At 35.6% G+C, this 23,022-nt stretch overlaps 1 protein-coding gene across 9 annotated transcripts in view; it reads left to right on the plus strand.

Moving 5' to 3' along the window:
- Nucleotides 1-23,022, plus strand: part of EVI5 (ecotropic viral integration site 5) — a 250,785-nt gene that overhangs the window by 63,102 nt on the left and 164,661 nt on the right. For 8 of the 9 annotated variants that reach the window (XM_081226568.1, XM_081226566.1, XM_081226565.1 and 5 more), the window contains exons 3-5: nt 20,742-20,931; nt 21,581-21,805; nt 22,626-22,700. In XM_081226568.1, the coding sequence (XP_081082694.1) occupies nt 20,742-20,931; nt 21,581-21,805; nt 22,626-22,700 (490 nt within the window). The remainder of the gene's footprint in view (nt 1-20,741; nt 20,932-21,580; nt 21,806-22,625; nt 22,701-23,022) is intronic. The other variant, XM_081226567.1, reaches the window with a different exon arrangement.

Raw genomic sequence — 23,022 nt, forward strand, 5'->3', positions numbered from 1 at the left:
ATATCTGATTTGTGATATAGAGTGGGAAATCTCTTCATAAATTTATTCATGGAAGGCAGAGTATTCTTTTCTTTTAATGGTGTGACATAGAATACTTGTTTACTCTGTTATTACTGTGCACTGTGGACCCTGGGTGCCCCTTCACTAATATTACTATCAGAAGTTCTCTAGGGCATCAGCTATTAAAGAGTTATTGGAAGAGCATCCTTTTACATTCAGTAAAACCACCACTGGCTTTAAGGGTAATAAGAGAGAGAATTTCTAACAGCTCTTTTGATATATAATGTACATAATAAAGTACACATACTTAAGGTGTACAATTTGATAAGTTTTGACATATGTATGTACCTGTGAAATTATCAACCAAATCAAGAAAATGAACATATCTATTATCTGCCTTTCTATCCCCAGATAGCAGTTGATTTGCCTTTGGTCACTGTAGATGAGTTTGCATTTTCTACAGTTTTATAGAAATAGAATCATACAGTATGTACTCTTTTTTAATGGGTTATTTCACTAGCATAATTTTTACGTTGTAGCACATATGAATACTTCATTCCTTTTTTTTTGCTTAGTAGTATTCCATTGTATGGATATATCACAGTTTACCTACTCACCTGTTGTAAAATGCTATAAACATCTGCGTATAAACCTTTGTATAGATTTATGCTTTCATTTCTCCTGAGTAGATACCTAGTAATGGGATGGCTGGTTTATATGGTAGGTGTACATTTAATTGTCAAACTGTTTTCCAAAGGGCCTGTAGTTTTCCACATTCTCATCATCAGTGTATGAATATGTCAGCTCTTCTACATCCTTACCAATGCTTGGTACAGTCAGTCTTTTAATTTTAGCCATTCTAATAGGTATTTGTATCTTGTGGTTTTAATTTTCATTCCCCTAATGGTGTTGAGCATCTTTTTATGTGCTTATTTGCCGTTGATATGTCATCCTTGATTAAATGTCTGTCTGAAATTTTTGCCCGTTTAAAAAAATTAGGTTGTTTGCTTTCGTATTATTATTTCTTATTATTGTTTTAAGAGTTCTTTATATATTTCAGGTGCAAGTCCTTTATCCATATATATGTTTTTCAAATATATTTTTGCAGTCTGTGGCTTATTCTCTTAGCATTATCTTTTTTTTTTTTTTTTTGTGGTACGCGGACCTCTCACTGTTGTGGCCTTTCCCATCACGGAGCACAGGCTCCGGACGTGCAGGCTCAGCGGCCATGGCTCACGGGCCCAGCCGCTCCGCGGCATGTGGGATCTTCCCGGACCAGGGCACAAACCCGTGTCCCCTGCATCGGCAGGCGGACTCTCAACCACTGCGCCACCAGGGAAGCCCAGCATTATCTTTTGAAGAGCAAAAGTTTAAAATTGTGATTAAGTCCAATTTGAAGTTGTTCTTTTATGGACTTTGCTTTTGATGGCTCAAGGTCACACAGGTAGACTCCTGTGTTAGAGAAGTTTTATATTTTTAAGTTTTAGATTTACTGTTGTACATTTGAGTTAATTTATTTGTATGAAACAGAACATAGATCAAAGTTCAGTTTTTGAATATGCATGTTTAATTGTTTTTGTATTTGTTGAAAAGACTGTCCTTTCTCCACTTAATTACTTTTGCACTTTTGTCAAAAGTCAGCTGTCTGTATACGTTATGTGCTTATTTCTGGATTCTTTTTCTGTTCCACTGATCTATTTGTCTACTTTAATGTTAGTATGACACTGTCTTGATTATTGTAGCTTTCTAATAAGTCTTGAAATCAGATAGTGTTAATCCTCCATCTTTGTTCTTTTGACTATTTTTGCTGTGTATCATACCCTTGTGAATTTTACATGAAGTAATTTGTGCAAAAATGCTTGCTGAGATTTTATACAGAATGCTGTTGAATTCTTAACAGTATTGCCTTCCTCCCATGGACACAATATATTTCTCATTTACTTATTACTTGTGCATGGTATTGTTTTTGTAAATTTAATTTTTTTTTTTTTTTTTGCGGTACGCGGGCCTCTCACTGTTGTGGCCTCTCCCATTGCGGAACACAGGCTCCAGACGCGCAGGCTCAGTGGCCATGGCTCACGGGCCTAGCCGCTCTGCAGCATGTGGGATCTTCCCGGACCGGGGCACGAACCTGTGTCCCCTGCATCGGCAGGTGGACTCTCAACCACTGCACCACCAGGGAAGCCCGTAAATTTAATTTTTGATTGTTCATTGCTACCATATAGAAATACAATCATTTTTCTTTTGTCATTCGTGTATCCTGCTGCCTTGATAAATTCACTTGTTCTGGTAGGTTTTGTTGTTTTTTTTAGATTCCATTAGATTTTCTACATAGATGAGCATGTGGTCTGTGAATAAAAGTATGTTTGTGTCTTCCTTTACAATATGGATGCCTTTTATATCTTTTTCTTGCCTTATTGCAACTGACTAGTACCTCCAGTACAAATTTGAGTGTAAGCGATGAACAGATAGCCTTGTTTTCCTGATCTTAAGGGGAAAGCATTAAATACGAAGTTAATTGTAGGTTTCTGTAGATGACTTTTATCAAATTGAAGAAGTTCCTTTCTATTTCTCATTTGCTGAGAGTTTGTAAGAAACAGAAGTTGGATTTTGTCAAATGCTTTTCCTGAATCTTTTGAAATGATTACATTGTTTTCCTCTTTTAGTTTAATATAGCAAATTACATTGATTTTTAAATGTTAAACCAACTTTGCATTCCTAGCATAAACCCCTCTTAGTCATTATATACTGTCTTTATAAAGTATTGTTTACTGTCTTTATAAAATATTGTTGGATTTGATGTGCTAAAATTTTGTTTGGAATTTTTGCATCTATGTTCAGGAGGGAAATTGTTCTGTAGTTGTCTTCCGATGTCTTTGACCTTTATCTGTAATGTCTTGTGTCCTTGTAATGTCTTTGTGATCTTTCCTCTTTTCTAATATAAGTGTTTAGTACTGTACGTTTCTCCTAAAGCTCTGCTTTAGCAACATCCCTTTAAATTTTATGGTCCTGAGTGTGGTCTGTTTTGATAAATATTTTATGTGCACTTGAGAAGATTGTGTATTTAGCTGTTGTTTGGTGGCATATTCTATAAATGTTAATTGATTCAAATTGATTGATAGTGTTATTCAAGTCTGCTGTATCTTTGCTGGTTTTATGTTTACTTGTTGTATCAGATATTGATGTCAGCTGTTGAGAGAGGAGTATTGAAACCTCTAACTATAATTGTGGATTTATTTCTCTTTAAATTTTATCAGTCTTTGTTTTCATGTAATTTGAAGTTTTATTATTTTGTATATAAACATTCAGAATTGTTATGTCCTGTTGTGAAATGCACTCATTATCCCTAGTAATATTGTTTGCTTAGAAATCTACTTTATCTCATCTAGTCACTGTAGCTTTCTTTTGAATAATGTTAAAATATTATATATTTTTCCATCCTTTACTTTTATTCTATTTTTTCTTTATCTTTAAAGTTTGTCAGTTAGACAGCATATAGTGGCTCTTGCTTTTTAAAATACAATCTGACAAGCTTTGCCTTTTAATTACAGTAATTAGATCACTTTTTAAAAAAATTATGACAAAATTTTATTTCTTGCTCACATTAATGTTCATCTCAAACTGCAGGCTGAGTACATTTTTGCTGCACACTTCTTCATTTCTGGACCAGTGACCAGCCCCTATGCAGGATAAACCAGACTCATGGCAAATAGTGGAAATATATCTTAAAGCATCTGCTAGAGAGTGATACACATAACTTCAGCTCACATTTTATTGGCCAAAGCAGATCACATACTCACACTCCTTATAGAGTGAAGTGGGGATTAGAATCTTCTTGCTGGATCTTAGAAAATATATGCTTATTATTATTTCAGCACCTTTTCCAGTATTTTTATTGTATTGTTATTGTGCTCTTAATTATTCACATACCATAAAATCCATCCCTTTAAAGTGTACAATTTAGTGGTATTTTTAGTACACTCACAGAGTTCTGCAAACATTACCACTATCCAATTTCAGAACATTTTTATGACTCCCAAAAGAAACTTTGTACCCATTAGTCTCCCCTTTCCTCCCTCCTTCCAGCTGCTGGTAACCACTAATCTACTTTCTGTCTCCATGGATTTGCCTATTCTGGACATTTCATTGGTAGTCTTTTGTGACTAGCTTCTTTTACTTAACATAGTATTTTCTAGGTTTTGAGGAAAATAGATCATTTACATTTAATGTAATTCTTGATATGGTTATGTTTATATTTGTCATCTTGTTTTACTATTCTTTATCTTTTAATTTTTCGGCCTTTTGACTGAATGAAATGTTAATGATTCTGTTTTATCTTTTGTTGATTTATTGGCTATAACTTTTTGTTATTTTGCTGGTTGCTTTGCAGTTCATAGTATACATCCTTAACTAACTTAGCACAGTATGCCTTCAAGAGATCTCATACCATTTCACACATAGTGTAAGAACTTAGAATAGTACATTTCCATTTCTCCTCTCCAATCCTTTGTGCTAGTTTTTTCATGCATTTTGCTTTTGTATATGTTATAAACCCCATACTACAGTATTATTTTTGCTTCAGTAGTCAATTATCTTTGAAATGAGATTGAAATAATAAGAAAAAAATCTTATATTTGCCTACATAGCTTCTATTTCTGGTGCTCTTTGGTTCTTTTTTTTTTTTTTTTTTTCTTTTTGTGGTACACGGGCCTCTCACTATTATGGCCTCTCCCATTGCGGAGCACAGGCTCCAGACGTGCAGGCTCAGCAGCCATGGCTCATGGGCCTATAGTTGCTCTGCGGCATGTGGGATCTTCCTGGACCGGGGCACGAACCCGTGTCCCCTGCATCGGCAGGCGGACTGTCAACCACTGCGCCACCAGGGAAGCCCCTTCAAAATTTTTTTGTTCCTTTCTATCCTCCTCCTCAGTGACTCTTAATTACACAAATATTAGGCCACTCGAAGTTGTTCCACAGTTCACTGATATCGTGTTCACTTTCTGGAAAATTTTTATTGCTTTGTATTCAAGTTCTCTATATTATGATCTGCCATGTCTAATTTGCCATTAATCCTATCCAGTGTGTTTTTCCATCTGTCACATTGTTCATCTCTAGAAGGTGGAGCTGAGTGTTGTTTGTATGTCTCTACTTAAGTTTTGAATATACAGGAATATAGTCTTAATAACTTTTAATGGCCTTGTCTGGTAGTTCTAACATTTCTATCAATACCAGTTTGCTTTTGATTAATTGCTTTTTCTTCTGATTGGTTATATTTTTCTGCTTCTTTGCATGCCTGATAATATTTGATTGGATGTCTCACATTGTGAATTTTACCTCACTTGGTTTGGCTGTTTTCCTATAAATATTCTTGAGCTTTGTTCAAGAATGCAGTTAAGTTACTTGGAAAGAATTTGCTCTGGAGTAATGTACAGCCTAGGGCTATTACTCCCTCCTACTGAGGCACGACCCTTTGTGTACTTTACCCAGTATGCCTTGAAACAGGTTTTCCAGTCTGGACGGTGGGGACAGATACTATTCCTGGCCCTGTGTGAATGGTGGCCACTGTTAAATCTAATCTTTTCTGGTGGTTTTTTTCTCTAGCTTTGGGTAGTTTCCTTACAAACATGTGCTGATCAGTTCCCAGCTGAATACTTAATGGGTATCCTCTGTCAATCTCTGAAGGTCTTGTTTGTGTACTTCTTACCTCTCTGATACTCTGTTCCTTGGACACTAGCTGCTTTGGTCTCCTCATGCACTCAGCTCTGCTCAGTTGAGAAAGTTCACTAGGTTCTGTTGAATTCTTCCTATGCATGCCAGAATCTGGAAACTCTCTCATGGCAGGTAAGATGGCAGTCAAAGGTCTTACCCCACTTTTCTCCTGAGTTTCAGAAATTGCTGTCCATTGTTGCCTGTTGGCCAAAGTCTTATATATTCTGAATATTAACTCTGCTCAGCTTTAAAAAAATTTATTGCTGAGGTAGTTGTTGAAATTTTTGCTTTCAAATGACCTGTCCTCAGGTTTGGTCCCTTTCTGTTGATATGGAGACAGAAAATAGAGACGTGAAAGAAATTACCTGGAAATAGAATTTACAAGCTAGAGATTTTGAACCTGGCCCAAATGAACACCTAGAAGAAGACCTAATGTTAGCCCATTCAAACCTGGCAATAGAAATTGTCCCCTTCTGATTATTGTTTCCTAGAAAGTGCTTTTAAAGGGTTTTCTTCGGCTCTCAGCATTTGATGGGTAAGATAGAAAGCTTGGTGTGCCACATGATGATAACTTTATGTGGGTTTTATGTGTGTATTGGTATTAACTTTATGCCCCTTTGCTTATTACATTTGAAAGATTTAGAGCCAAGTCTTTTGGTTGAGGTTTTAGGAGGAGGTAGTTTTCTAGCATAATATGTAGATTGGCAAAGTTTCTTGGGTAAGATGAATTTGGAAGTGGCTCATGAAAGAGCAAAGTGGAGTGTTGGGTTGTGTGAAGGCAGTTATGAGCAAATAGATGCTCACAGAAAACAAAGTGGTGGGGACTCTTAAAGAGAACAAAAGGAGGTGTATGGTGTGGAAAACTTAGTGGAATATAAAACCAGGGCAGGACTGGCGAAGTAAAACACTTATAGATAGTGCTAAAGGATGTAAAGAATTTATAAGTTTTGAATTGGTTCTTACATGGAAAAGTAGTTTGCACAAAAGATAACTTTGGCCCTGAGTTTGTAAGTGACCAAAGTTGAATTTATTTTTATGGTTATGATCAATAATTACTGTATAACTAAAATATAGAAAACACCATATAAAAATTGTTGCAAGTGATGTGTGTATAGATGAACTTTTTCTCAAGTAATTCACAATTTATTCCAGAGTACTAGATGTGCTTGGCATATAGGTTAACAATTAAATAATAATTGTTAGAATTGTTTAAAGATGTCTAGAAAAGAGATTTTGACAAGTAAGACTTTGAAGAAGTAAAAGAGGCAGAAGGTTTTCACCCTTTGTTCTTGTGTGGAATTACTCAAAACTTTGTACTTTTTTGAGTTCACATTTTGAGTCTCTCACTCTTTTTAAAAAAATCATTAAAACTCAGAATCCATGGGAAGGATTTATGTGTAGAGAATGGGTAAATGTAGCAATATTTTGTTTTGCCTTAGGAGAACAATCCTGGTGGAAAAACACATCTTTCTGACTTTAATAAAAAATAAAATGACAAACACTAAGATCTAGCTCACCTTCCTCTGTTCTGCTCTAGTACCCCAGCAATGTATTAAGTCCAAGAAAAAATTGCAAGAATAATAAACTAAATTTTCTCTGACCACTTCTGTGGTTTGTAACATAGACATGCAAGTTATGTATCTAAAGTAAAAATTGAGACACTACTGTTACTTCTAACAGGGGAGATGCTTTTATTTAGGATTTCTTCTTCTCTTTTGCAAATGTAGATGAATCTCTTGTGTTGTTTAACCATCTTTGAATGAGAAAGAGTAAAATACTTTGGCAGTATTTTAGAAAATTAAAATTGAAGAAACATGAAAATACCAAATTCTATAAAGAAACTGTTTTTCCTTCCCATAGTTTTACTGCAGTTATCACTTTCTAAAAATCAGTGCATCTGGCAACCCCAGGAAAATGTGAAGAAATGGTTCAATACAATGTCAAAGATCTGTTTGATGAAAGTTAATTATTGATAGCCTTGAAGTTGAAATGGGACAGCTATTTGTTTTTCTGTGTTAAATGTGTTTTTCATTTTCAAAATACAAAGGCTTTGGCTGAGATGAATTTAAGAAGGTAAGGTTCAAGCGTAATAGCAATGCATTTTAATTAAGGAGGGGAATAGTGCTAATTTAAATTTTAAACGGGCCATTATTTTTGTGGTTTAAAAGTTTGACATTGCAACCATGTTTGTTTCCTTTTGCATTCTGTTATTTAGAATCAGATTTTACTTTTTAGCAGATTTTGGGGGGTGAAATATGAGGATGAGGAAATGCTTCTTCTAAACTAAAGTAAATGTATTTTATTTATTTTTTAAAATATGGTAAGCAGGAATCTTTGAAACCTCAATTTATATATCTTTGTATCCTACCAATACCTAAGTCTACACTGTCCAATATGGAAGTCATTAGCCATATGTGACAGTTGAGCTCCTGAAATGTTGCTGGTCTAAATTCTGATGGGCTGTAAGAGTAAAATATACTCTAGATTTTGAAAAGCTGATTTGGGGGGGAAAAAAATCTCATTAATTAAAAAAATTTTGATTACATACTAAAAATATGTATTTTGACTATATTTGATAAAATAAATTATTTAAATTAATTGCAACTATTTCTTTATACTTTAAATTTGGCTATTAGAATATTTAAAATTATGTAGGGGCTTGCATTATATTTCTGTTGGACAGTGCTGATCTAGGTGATCTAACTTTTATGTTTATAATTTTACCACCACAGTATTACCTCAGTTTTCCTAAGGATACTCTCTATAACACAGTCATGAACATTTAAGGAAGTAGTAAAAAGCTTCTGAACAAAACATGTATTTTCAAGTCTTTGCGTTAAAAATTCATGTATTTTTAATCATAGGAGAAGCCTTTAGATCTTCACTCGAACTCTTTATTCTTTTTCTTTTCATAGGATTGTTTTAAATTTTTAATCCATTGGCTGATTTCCTGAGGAGTTTGATGATATGATTAATTAAAATAATTTATTTTACTATTTCTGTTGCAGCTAGCTTAGCTTCAGTCTGCAATGTCTATGCTTTCTGTCTGGAATGTCTGTGTAAAGCAATCAGTAAACCATAAGTTTCTTTTTTTCAATTTTTTAAAACATCTTTATTGGATTATAATTGCTTTACAATGGTGTGTTAGTTTCTGCTTTATAACAAAGTGAATCAGCTATACATATACATATATCCCCATATCTCCTCCCTCTTGCATCTCCCTCCCACCCTCCCTATCCCACCCTTCTAGGTGGTCACAAAGCACGGAGCTGATCTCCCTGTGCTATGGGGCTGCTTCCCACTAGCTATCTATTTTACATTTGGTAGTGTATATAAGTCCATGCTACTCTCTCACTTGGTCACAGCTTACCCTTCCCCCTACCTGTGTCCTCAAGTCCATTCTCTACATCTACATCTTCATTCCTTTCCTGCCCCTAGGCTCTTCAGAACCTTTTTTTTTTTTTTTTTTAGATTCTATATATATGTGTTAGCATAAGGTATTTATTTTTCTCTTTCTGACTTACTTCACTCTGTATGACAGTCTCTAGGTCCATCCACCTCACTAAAAATAACTCAATTTCATTTCTTTTTATGGCTGAGTAATATTCCACTGTATATATGTGCCACATCTTCTTTATCCATTCATCTGTTGATGGACACTTAGGTGGCTTCCATGTCCTGACTATTGTAAATAGAGCTGCAGTGAACAGTGTGGTACATGTCTCTTTTTGAATTATGGTTTTCTCAGGGTTTATGCCCAGTAGTGTGATTGCTGGGTCGCATGGTAGTTCTATTTTTAGTTTTTTAGGGAACCTCCATACTGTTCTCTAATCCATGAATTTGGTAAAGTAGCAGAATACAAAATTAAGGCACAGAAATCTCTTGCATTCCTATACACTAATGATGAAAATCTGAAAGAGAAATTAAGGAAACACTCCCATTTCCCATTGCAACAAAAAGAGTAAAATACCTAGGAATAAACCTACCTAAGGAGACAAAAGACCTGTATGCAGAAAACTATGAGACACTGATGAAAGAATAAGATGATACAGACAGATGGAGAGATATATCGTGTTCTTGGATTGGAAGAGTCAACATTGTGCAAGTGACTAGACTACCCAAAGCAATCTACAGATTCAGTGTAATCCCTATCAAACTACCAATGGCATTTTTCACAGAACTAGAACAAAAAATTTCACAATTTGTATGGAAACACAAAATATCCCAAACAGCCAGAGCAATCTTGAGAAAGAAAAACAGAGCTGAAGGAATCAGGCTCCCAGACTTCAGACTATACTACAAAGCTGCAGTAATTAAGACAATATGGTACTGGCACAAAAACAGAAATATAGATCAATGGAACAGGATAGAAAGCCCAGAGATAAACCCATGCACATATGGTCACCTTATTTTTGATAAGGGAGGCAAGCATATACAATGGAGAAAAGGCAGCCTCTTCAATAAGTGGTGCTGGGAAAACTGGACAGCTACCTGTAAAAGAATGAAATTAGAACGCTCCCTAAAACCATACACAAAAATAAACTCAAAATGGATTAAAGACCTAAATGTAAGGCCAGACACTATAAAACTCTTAGAGGAAAACATAGAACACTCTATGACATAAATCACCTCCTAGAGAAATGGAAATAAAAACAAAAATAAACAAATAGGACCTAATGAAACTTAAAAGCTTTTGCACAGCAAAGGAGACCATAAACAAGAAAAAAGACAGCCCTCAGAATGGGAGAAAATATTTGCAAATGAAGCAACTGACAAAGGATTAACCTCTAAAATTTACAAGCCTCTCATGCAGCTCAATATCAAAAAAACAAACAATGCAAGCCAAAAATGGGTAGAAGACTTAAATAGACATTTCTCCCAAGAATATATACAGATTGCCAACCATCAGTTTCTGATCAGAATATTTGAGAGGGGGCTGCAAGACTCCTGCATTCCCCTTCTCTGAGATCTCATCTTAAAGAAACAAAAGCCAAAGAAAACCCTTATGCTTTCAGAACTGGAGAGATTCTTGTCGTTTAGGCACCTCCCTCCTGAGTTGTCTCTGAATTGTTTCCTGCGCTAATTCCTTGTCTTTTCTCTTAATTGTCCCTTCTTGTTTCTCTTGTTCTGAGACTTGTATATGTGCTTGATGATGTTGCTGTGAAAGGGTGTGACTCCTGTGAGTCAGACGTGTATTTTGTTGCTATTGATTTGCCTTTCTTTTAGCCAGCAAGCTGCTGTCTTTCTCCCTGCACTTTCATATCCTGTTTGTTTGGTGTAACATTACAAGAGTGTTTGAACCCTATGTTTGAAAAGTTGCTCCCTCTGCAATAAAGTGCCAGTGTATTTAGCTTTCCAAGTGTTTTTCTTGTATAGCAGCTTTCTTCCTTAGCTTTCTTAGATCTTCCCTTAGTTCTTTATAAATTAACTTAGCAGTTTACACATTCCCAAATGGCATGTTGACCTGTCGTTTTTGTATCCTGCTCTCTTATTTCTGGTATCCATAGGAAGGCATTATACTGAGTACAGCAGGATATTCAAAAAGTTTGTCAAATAATTGCCCAATTTCCATTTGTAGACTTTTCAACTTCTGGGCTTCTTATCTATATGGATAAGTCTCACAAGTACTTCTATTCCAAATAACCCAAAAGAGAACCCATTCTTTATCTTCTCCTCCTTTGTATTTTTCATAGTATTGTAGTAAGTAGAGGGTTTTTTTTTCTTTCATGTTTATCAAATATGTCCTGCTATATACATAAGCTACTTTTTTTTTTCATGTACCCATCATTGAAGTGCACAGAGTACCATTTTCCTCAGATAGGTGATCCCTTGGTGAGGTGAAGGTTCACTTCTCAGTAGCAGGAATATGGTGAAGGTAATCTCTCTAAAATAAGACCCAAAGACCCTGATTACTCTCTTTGTTGGCATATTCCCTTGTTCTCACTTTAGTCCCTAGTCCTATCTATTAGGGAACTGGAAATGCTTTCTCTCTGCCAAGTATTCTAAGCTTCTGCAAGCAAACAATACTAGACTTTTTCCATCCTTGATACTATTTGAAGTCCAACTGATAATTGGCATTAGCACCTCCACCTCAGATAATGTGGAGCTGTAACCATTTTGAATGTGGCCCTTAGAGCTGGAGGTACAGAGATTTGGAATTGCTTAGCTAGGAGACCGAGGACTATGTATTTATTCTCCAGTCAGTAGAGATTCAACTCTGATGTCGTAGTCTGGCAGCATTCTAGGAGGATGAATAAATTTGGGCCTCTGAATTATTGTATAGCAGCAGGCCACACATACCTATGGGGAATGCCTTTGATTATAGCATACAGTATTCCTACCAGGCCAGTATTCTTTTCCTTAATTTGATAAATTTCTTCTTATTAGTCATAAGGAAATTATGATGGGGTGGGAAGGTAGTTTCCTTTCATTTATTTATTTTTTTAATTACAGTAAATCCATGCAAGGCAGTGAACCCATGTGCTCTGGGAAGAGGAAGATAACTGAATAAGTTTTGAACAGACTTCTCACTAGCCCATGGATCATGAGTAATGTTGTATTACCACTTTCTCAATTGCCAGGCTAAAGTCTTTGGAAACATTTTCAGGCAGTGTGCCTCTACTACCGTGTCAAGAGTATTTTAATTCAATTTAAACTAGGTGGCAACCTGTCTAGGAGTCTTCCTGAGGTTTTTTTTTTTTTTTTTTTTAATCACTGCTTTTAGGAAAAAGAAATAAAAGTATATGATTCTAATTACACATTCTGTAAGGTCTACCTATTCTTAATTAGTATGTAAATTCTTCTCCTGCATACCATGACTAAGTAGCTAGTGGGGAGAGACTTGATAGTATCAATTCAAGTGTTACTTCTTTTGGAAAATGTTAACATTTTCTCAGAAGGATTTCATTGTATCCATAGCACTGGAAAAAAATTATAAAGTTTTTCCTTAGAAAATTCTAAATTTTGATAGAGTGACCAACAAATTTGAAAAAAGAGAAAGGAAGTAGTATTCATACTTACCTTTATGAAATAGATACACTTAATATATCAAAAACAGTTACTGTTTTTTGTGATAGTAATAGTCATGGTTTTTAAAACAATTCTGAAGGGCTTCTAGTAATAAAAAGCAGTAGTTTCTCACCTAATTCTCACTACCCCTAATGTCATTAACCAGAGACAGTATTTTTAATACATTTTTATAAAGTTGATGTATAATTTGCAACAGAGAAATGCACAATTCTTAAGTGTACAGTTAGAGCTTTGATAGATGTATACACCTGTGTATAACCCACAGGCCGTTAACAGGGAGACAATTTCTGTCATCTTAGAATATTCATTTGTGCCCTTTTTAGCAACCCCACCACCTGAAACTTTTCATCTGATTTTTATTGCCATGGATATATTTTGTTCTTTTTTCGATATAACAGCATTTGGGGGCTATAATTCATATACTGCAGTTCACACATATGAAGTGTACAATTGAGTGTTTTTTCATATATTCACAGAGTTGTGCAACCAATCACCACAATCAATTTTAGAACATTTTCGTCACCCCCAGAAGAAACTTTGTATCTATTAGCAGCCACTGCCCATTCCTCCTTGTTCCCCTTACTCCCACTCCAGTCCTCGGCAACATCTAATCTACTTTCTGAATTCTAGCTATTTCCTATAAATGGAATCATACAATATGTTTCCTTTTGTGACTGGTTCTTTCACTTAGCATAGTGTTTTCAAGGTTCATCCATGTTGTAACATGTATCACTACTTCATTTATTTTCAAGACTGAATGATATTACACCTTATGGATATACCAGTGTTTTTATTCATTCAGCACTTGATGGACATTTGAATTGTTTCCACTTTTTGGCTATTATGAATAATGCTGCCATGAAAATTAGTTGTATAAGTTTTGTATGGACATAGATTTTCATTTTTCTTGAATATATACCTAAGAGTGGAATGGCTGACTCGTATGGTAATTCTATGTTTAACCATTTAAGGAATTGCCAGACTATTTCCCGAAGTGGTTTTAACCACTTTATATTCCCATCAGTAGTGTCTGAGGGTTCCTGTGTCTCCATATCTTCACCAACACTTATTATTTGTCCTTTCGATTATAGCCATACTAGTGATTGTGAAGTGGCGTGTTGTTATGGTTTTGATTGACATTTCCCTAATCATTAGTGATGTTGAACATCTTTTTTTTTTTTTTTTTTTTTGCGGTATGTGGGCCTCTCACTGTTGTGGCCTCTCCCGTTGCGGAGCACAGGCTCCGGACGCGCAGACTCAGCGGCCATGGCTCACGGGCCCAGCCGCTCCGCGGCATGTGGGATCTTCCCAGACCGGGGCACGAACCCGTTTCCCCTGCATCGGCAGGCGGACTCTCAACCACTGCGCCACCAGGGAAGCCCTTGAACATCTTTTTATGTGTTTATTGGCCATTTCTATATCTTTGGAGAATTGTCTATTCTTACTCTGTGCCCGTTTTATTTATTTTTTATTTTATTTATTTATTTATTTATTTATTATTATTTTTTTTTGCGGTAGGCGGGCCTCTCACTGTTGTGGCCTCTCCCCTTGCAGAGCACAGGCTCCGGACGCGCAGGCTCAGCAGCCATGTCTCACGGGCCTAGCCGCTCTGCGGCATGTGGGATCTTCCCAGACCGGGGCACGAACCCGTGTCCCCTGCATCGGCAGGCGGACTCTCAACCACTGCGCCACCAGGGAAGCCCTATTTTTTTTAATGATTGCTTTATTTTTTTTAATTAATAAATTTTTGCCTGCCTTGAGTCTTCGTTGCTGCGCACAGGCTTTCTATAGTTGCGGCAAGCGGCGGCTACTCTTTGTTGCGGAGCATGGGCTCTATGTTCATGGGCTTCGGTAGTTGTGGCACATAGGCTCAGTAGTTGTGGCTCGCGGGCTCTAGAGCGCAGGCTCAGTAGTTGCGGTGCACGGGCTTAGTTGCTCCGCGGCATGTGGGATCTTCCAGGGCTCGAACCCGTGGCCCCTGCACTGGCAGGTGGATTCTCAACCACTGTGCTACCAGGGAAGTCCCTGTACCCATTTATAAATTGGTTTGTTTGTCTTTTTCTTATTGAGTTGTAAGAGTTATTTATGTATTCTAGATACAAGACTCATGGGTTACAAATATTTTTCCCATTCTGTGGGTTTTCTTTTCACTTTCTTTTTATTTTATTTATTTTTTATTATTTTTTCATTTTTTAAATTATTTATTTTTATTTATTTATTAGTTTTGGCTGTGTTGGGTCTTCATTGCTGCGCACGGGCTTTCCCTAGTTGTGGCGAGTGGGGGCTACTCTTTGTTGCGGTGTGCGGACTTCTCATTGCGGTGGCTTCTCTAGTTGCAATACATGGGCTCTAGGCACGTGGGCTTCAATAGATGCAGCGCATGGGCTCAGTAGTTGTGGCTCATGGGCTCTAGAGCGCAGGCTCAGCAGTTGTGGCGCACAGGCTTAGTCACTCCACAACATGTGGGATCCTCCCAGACCAGGGCTCAAACCTGTGTCCCCTGCATTCGCAGGTGGAATCTTAACCAATGCACCATCAGGGAAGTCCCTGTTTTCACTTCCTTGATGGCATCCAGTGAGGTACAAAACATTTAAAACTTTGATGAGTCCAATTTATATATATTCTTTATTGTTACTTATGCTTTTGGTGTCATGTTTAGGAAGGCTTTTCTTCTACAATATGTGAAGACTTGTTCTTGCACTTCTTATAAGTGGAATCATATAGCATGTATTTGTCTGCATCAGGCTTCTTTCACCTAATGTTTATAAGATTCATGTATGTATCAAAGTTTGTTTCTTTTTATTGCTGAATAGTGTTGCAGTGAATGAATATATCACAATTTGATTATTTTTCTGAATATTGGGGTTGTTTCTGGGCTTTGGCTATTATGAATAAAGCTCTTCTGAATGTTCAATTGCAAGTCTTTTTCTGGATGTAGGTTTTCATTTCTCTTGCTGTGTAATATAAAAATATGTTTAACTTTGTAAAGAATTGCCAAAAAAATCTGAAAGTGAAATCAAGAAAGCACTCCCATTTACCATTGCAACAAAAAGAATAAAATATCTAGGAATAAACCTACCTAAGAGACAAAAGACCTGTATGCAGAAAATTATAAGACACTGATGAAAGAAATTAAAGATGATACAAATAGATGGAGAGATATACCATGTTCTTGGATAGGAAGAATCAACATTGTGAAAATGACCCTACTACCCAAAGCAATCTACAGATTCAGTGCAATCCCTATCAAACTACCACTGGCATTTTTCACAGAACTAGAACAAAAAATTTCAAAATTTGTTTGGAAAAACAAAAGACCCCGAATAGCCAAAGCAATCTTGAGAACGAAAAACGGAGCTGGAGGAATCAGGCTCCCTGACTTCAGACTATACTACAAAGCTACAGTAATTAAGACAGTGTGGTACTGGCATAAAAACAGAAAGATACATCAATGGATCAGGATAGAAAGCCCAGAGATAAACCCACACACATATGGCCAACTTACCTTTGATAAAGGAGGCAGGAATGTACAGTGGAGAAAGGACAGCCTCTTCAATAAGTGGTGCTGGGAAAACTGGACAGCTACCTGTAAAAGTTTGAGATTAGAACACTCCCTAACACCATACACAAAAATAAACTCAAAATGGATTAAAGACCTAAATGTAAGGCCAGACACTATAAAACTCTTAGAGGAAAACATAGGCAGAAACTCTATGACATAAATCACAGCAAGATCCTTTTTGACCCACCTCCTAGAGAAATGGAAATAAAACCAAAAATAAACAAATGGGACCTAATGAAACTTAAAAGCTTTTGCACAGCAAAGGAAACCATAAACAAGACCAAAAGACAGCCCTGAGCATGGGAGAATATATTTGCAAATGAAGCAACTGACAAAGGATTAATCTCCAAAATTTACAAGCAGCTCATGCAGCTCAATAACAAAAAAACAAACAGCCCAATCCAAAAATGGGCAGAAGACCTAAATAGATATTTCTCCAAAGAAGATATACAGAGTGCCAACAAACACATGAAAGAATGCTCAACATCATTAATCATTAGAGAAATGCAAATCAAAACAATGAGGTATCACCCCACACCAGTCAGAATGGCCATCATCAAAAAATCTAGAAACAATAAATGCTGGAGAGGGTGTGGAGAAAAGGGAACACTCTTGCACTGTTGGTGGGAATGTGAATTGGTACAGCCATCATGGAGAACAGTATGGAGGTTCCTTAAAAAGCTACAAATAGAACTACCATATGACCCAGCAATCCCGCTACTGGGTATATACCCTGAGAAAACCATAATTCAAAAAGAGTCATGTAGCAAAATGTTCATTGCAGCTCTATTTACAATAGCCAGAAGATGGAAACAACCTAAGTGTCCATCATCAGATGAATGGATAAAGAAGATGTGGCACATATATACAATGGAATATTACTCAGCCATAAAAAGAAACGAAACTGAGTTATTTATAGTGAGGTGGATGGACCTAGAGTCTGTCATACAGAGTGAAGTAAGTCAGAAAGAGAAAGACAAATACCATATGCTAACACATATATATGGAATCTAAGGGAAAAAAATGTCATGAAGAACCTAGGGGTAAGACAGGAATAAAGACACAGACCTACTAGAGAATGGACTTGAGGATATGGGGAGGGAGAAGGGTAAGCTGTGACAAAGTGAGAGAGTGGCATGGACATATATACACTACCAAATGTAAAATAGATAGCTAGTGGGAAGAAGCTGTATAGCACAGGGAGATCAGCTCGGTGCTTTGTGACCACCTAGAGGGGTGGGATAGGGAGGGTGGGAGGGAGGGAGATGCAAGAGGGCAGAGATATGGGAACATATGTATATGTATAACTGATTCACTTTGTTATAAAGCAGAAACTAACACACCATTATAAAGCAATTATACTCCAATGAAGATGTAAAAAAAAAAAAAAAAGAATTGCCAAACAGTTCTTCAAAGTGGTTGAAGTCTTACATACTCCTGACATGGTTATATGAAAGTCACAACTGCTCCCATCTTTAGCCACACTTGGTATGACCAATCTGTAGAATTGTAGCCATTCTAATGTGTACATAGTGTGGTTTTAACCTGGGTTTCCCTGGTGACTAAGGATGTTGAATGTTTTTCAGTTGCTTATTGACCACTTGACTGTTTTGTTTTGGAAAGTGTCAGTTTAAGTCTCTTACTCATTTTTAAAAAGATGTGTTGTTTGCCTTCTTAATTATCAATTTTAAGTGTTCTTCATGTACTCTGGATACCAATCTTTTGTTATATGCATATGTTGAGGATTTTTTTTTTCAGTTTGTGACATACATTTTCATTTTCTTAAAACAGAGCTTTTTAAGTTTGAAGTCCAGTTTAGTATTTCTTAAATCAGTTTTTTCCTTTATTGTTAGTGTATCCTTGTGTCCCGTTAACAAATTTTGCCTATTCCAAGGTTGTGAAGACTTTTTCCTGTTTTCTTCTAAGAGTTATATAGTTTTAGGTTTTATATTCAGGTCTAATTGTCCATTTTGAGTCATTTTTTTAATATGTGAATTAAGGCAGAGACAATATAATGTAATTTCTTTACTTGGAATATTTCATTTGTAAATGTTTTTCACAGTTTTGTATATTTGTTTATGTTACTTATTTCATTGTCCTCTGAAGGTGAACTGCTTAACCCTTTTGTCTAATCTGCTCATGAATTCTTGGCTTTCCTGCTTATACTTAAAGTTACAATGTGGGGATCTCTGAGACCCTTCTGACTCTTAAAAAAAAAAAAAAAGAAAACTTCTATTTGGGTACTTTTTCATCTATACTTTCATTATATCTCAAATTTATGTTTAGCTTAGGAAATACCATTATTTTCTTTTTAACTGCATGTCTCTTTGTTAATGGTAGTGGTGCAATTTAATTATTTGGCATATAGCAAGCATTCAGTGAGTAAGTGAAATGAAGAACTTAGGTTCAGGTTATTTCTGTAAAGTTTGTTTCTGTATTCCATTTATAATTCTTAAGGTTTAGAGTCATACATAAAATTACTTATATACATACACTAATTTTTTCATAAGATATATTATGGACTTACTAAAATAACATGGAAAAATAGTATTTAAAGCAAAACATTATCATTAATTAGTTTTTTCTTTTTTATACAAATTTATTTTATTTATTTATTTTTGGCTGCATTGGGTCTTCGTTGCTGCATGCGGGCTTTCTTTAGTTGCGGCGAGCGGGGGCTACTCTTCCTTGTGGTGGGCGGGCTTCTCTTTGCGGTGGCTTCTCTTGTTGCGGAGCATGGGCTCTAGGCGTGCGGGCTTCAGTAGTTGTGGCTTGCGTGCTTTAGAGCGCAGGCTCAGTAGTTGTGGAGCATGGGTTTAATTTCTTCGCAGCACGCGGGATCTTCCCGGACCAGGGCTCAAACCCATGTCCCCTGCATTGGCAGGCGGATTCTTAACCACTGCACCACCAGGGAAGTCCTAATTAGTTTTTTCTGATAAAGAATATTTATAGCAAAGAGTTGACCCTGAATTTGGCTGTTTTGTAAGTTTTTCTGTTCCTAGGAATATTTGGGACATTTTATTTAATTTATTGTTGCCATAAAAATGTATTAAATTATCCCATGAGTAAGGATAGAATGAGTACAGTTTATATTACTGTGTTATTGGATATGACTATCTGGTATTTGACGGTATTTTTTAATATGGGGATTTTGATTTTATTTCAATTCAGTCAGTGTTCAGTGTACTTTGTATTGAGCTAAATACAAAGATGATATGAAGGGATATAAAGATGAGCAAGATATAAATCTGGCTCACAAAGGGTGTTTTTATAATCTCCTAGCTATAATTTGACTCATATGTTTCTTTTCTTAATTAGTTTTTATATATCATAAATTAGTATTGGGAGCATTTCTTGTCTAAGCAGATTATTTTCTGAAGGAGTTACTGGAAGTAAGTAGTAGCCATGTTAAATACCCAAACAGATGTTTTAATAATCTATTGAATGACATATAATTTACATCTTTATAATGATAGAGCCACATTTTTCCAGCCTTTTTTTTTAATAGCCTGTGTACATGTGAAAGAAATAATGGATTTGATGTTGTAATGAGTCATGGAATGGATCTCTGAAATTATCTTAACCCATCATTCTACAGATAAGGAAGAGGCCTTAAACAGGGCCTTAAGAGTAAAGACGTTTCAGTTTAAAAGCTCAAGTCCAATAATAAGTGACAGCTGTTAGTTGGCCTGAGTTTTTGGGAGATAGTTGGGATTATGGAGAGTTAGTGGATTAAAGTCCTTTCTCATTTAAAGGGAGAAGCTCCTATTCTGCTACATCCTGTTGTTTCTGTTTAGGAATGTGGGCCTAGTTTTGCCCTATCTTTTTATTTTTCAAGAAAATCCAGAATTGTAAATAAATATAAATATATGTGTATATAAACAGATAAATGAAATCTCCTCATTTTAGTTTTCGTAATAATTCATTTTTTTACTCAAACATTGCATGGGCCAAACAAAACACTTTTTGTTTGGGCAGGTTAGTTATGCTTCGGTAAAAGCAAAATGAAAAAAGACTAGGGATTTGATTAATTTGTGTGTCTGCCTTACTTTTTTAGCCCTAGACACATTGTAAACATGATAGGGTTAGTTCTTCCATAGAATTGGTTATACCTCTTCCAAGTAGTTTTTTTTTTCCTGAAGCCCTCCCAATCACTTTTCTCACCAGAAGATTTCTTTTAATTTGAATGTTTAGTGGTGATGAAGGGAAATTATGAGGGGACTAATAGTAAAATATTTAACATAATTTACTATTTCAAATTTTGAAATTGCTATGCTTAGTAGAAAAAATACAGCAGTTAATTTTATAGATGCCGACCAAATATTATTGAAATTATATATATTTTAAAACCATGGCTAAATTGCAGTAGTGAAGCTCTTAAGTATCATCATGTCGTCTAGTGTCACAGTGAGATGTTGAGCAATTTTTAATTATGTTTTAGATTGTTAGAAACAGATAGTAAATCTTTAAGATCTGTAAATGGATCAAGAAGAAACAGTGGCTCCTCCCTTGTATCAAGTTCATCAGCCTCCAGCAACCTCAGTCACCTTGAAGAAGACTCTTGGATTCTTTGGGGAAGAATTGTTAATGAATGGGAAGATGTGCGCAAAAAGAAGGAAAAGCAAGTTAAGGTATTCATATTCTTTGCTTAAGTCCTTCCTCTTATCCCAAAGGGCATGAGGCATCAATTAATAGAGGATTAAAAAAAATCAGATTCTAGTACTTCCCAAGTGCTATGATGAAGAGGTCTGCTTTATATATTTGTGCCCATAGAAGTTTTGGTTTGTAACTATCAATTGTTATAGAGGTCTCCTAATTGTAGAAATATATATATAGCTGAAAATTATTTTAGATATTAAATTCTCTTATTTTATAGATTCAGAAATGGAAGTTGTGACATCCTGCATCCTTCAGTTACCAGTATTTTACTTTTTTTATTTTAAAACATAAAACAACCCTTTGAAAGATGATGGTGCCATCATCCACAGCTCTGCAGATTATCAGGTCCTTGATGCCTTTAGAAGCCATACTCTGAGTGAAATGACAAGAATTTATCCATGGCATTGTTGTCCCTCTGATCAGAACAGAATATACCCGTATCTTAGCCAAATCTTAGCCTTGGTTAAAAAGTTCCCTAGTCTTATTATAAAAGTAGTTGTGAATTATAAATTTGAGAAAGTCATTTACTCTACTCCAACCTCCAATAAGTCTTCTTTGGCTTTCAAGGTAGGAAGTCTAAATAAGTCACTTAAACATTTTTATTTTTATTTTTATTTGTAGGAACTTGTTCGTAAAGGGATACCCCATCATTTTAGAGCAATAGTTTGGCAACTTTTGTGCAGTGCACAAAGTATGCCAATTAAGGATCAGTATTCAGAACTCCTGAAAATGACCTCACCTTGTGAAAAACTGATCCGAAGGGACATTGCTAGAACTTATCCTGAACACAATTTTTTTAAGGAAAAAGATAGTCTTGGACAGGAGGTTTTGTTTAATGTAATGAAGGTAAGTTTGATTTATTCATTTTTTGAGATGAAATGAATTCTCAGGAGGCTGAAATAAAACATTTCTCATAATGAAGTATGAACTCACCCCAGTAATCAGTTGCTTTGGCAATAAATTTGACTTTAGCATAATTTTGGCTTTAATTCTGATGCTAGATTATTGTCTAGTTTGGAGAACTCTTAGAAAATTCCTCACATTGCTTGGTATTACTTGACTGAAATCAAATAACCTATAAATCACTATACATACCATAGAGAAGATCTTCCATGAGAATGAATAATTCACCTTCTATGAGTTTCACAATCTGGGAGCAAATTTTTGCTTGCTGTGGCCAGCATTGCTAAGAGCTCTTAGCCCTTAAAAGTGTGTGCCATTGTAATTTTTTCTCCAGTGTTGCCTTTTCCCTTTGCCTAATTCCTTTTCCTTCTAGCTACCTCCGTGGAATATTGATTTCTTATTAAATCATTTCAGTTTTGTCAGTGCTTTACCTTCATTCTACTCTAGTTTTGATCTTTGTCACATATATATTTTTAATGATTTTTAAGCTTTGTCATTTTCCTGAGTATAAATTCCTTTATTTTCTTGTCCTTAGGAGTTGTCAGTTCCTAATTGGGAAATCATCAAAATAAAATTTTATGTAATAAATCATTTGCTTTTAAAATACTTACAGGATAGGATAACATCTACAACAAAGCAAGCAAAAGCTTCTCTAAAAAATAAATGGTCTTTAATCCACCTTCTTACTGTCTTTAGGCTTTTAGAGAAGGAAGGTATGATATATCATGTTAAAGTATTTTGAACAACATTTTTTACTTTTTAGGCATATTCTTTAGTGGATCGTGAGGTTGGTTATTGTCAAGGAAGTGCTTTTATAGTTGGATTGTTGCTTATGCAGGTAAGTTAGTATAAGTATTAAATGTCCAATTAAGTTCTTTATTAAAGCTGGAGAACTTAAATATCATCCTTGTTTTAGTAAGTGGATATTGGGTACTTCCCCCTAAACATAGTCTAAATAGGAACATTTAGTTTGCATTTTAAAATATTAAAAGTGTTGAAAATAGCATACAATAGATATCCTGCCATTAAATCAAATTTCACCTTATCTACATTTGGACCATAATATTCTCTAAAGCCTGTATCTAGTTTTAAATCTTAACTTATATGTCAATATTTAATGAAGAATAATCTTTTCCCAGGCAAGGAGGACTGATTAAAGT

The sequence above is a fragment of the Mesoplodon bidens genome (assembly GCF_964165515.1).
Source record: "Mesoplodon bidens genome assembly, chromosome: 2".
In the NCBI taxonomy this organism is placed as follows: domain Eukaryota; kingdom Metazoa; phylum Chordata; class Mammalia; order Artiodactyla; family Ziphiidae; genus Mesoplodon; species Mesoplodon bidens.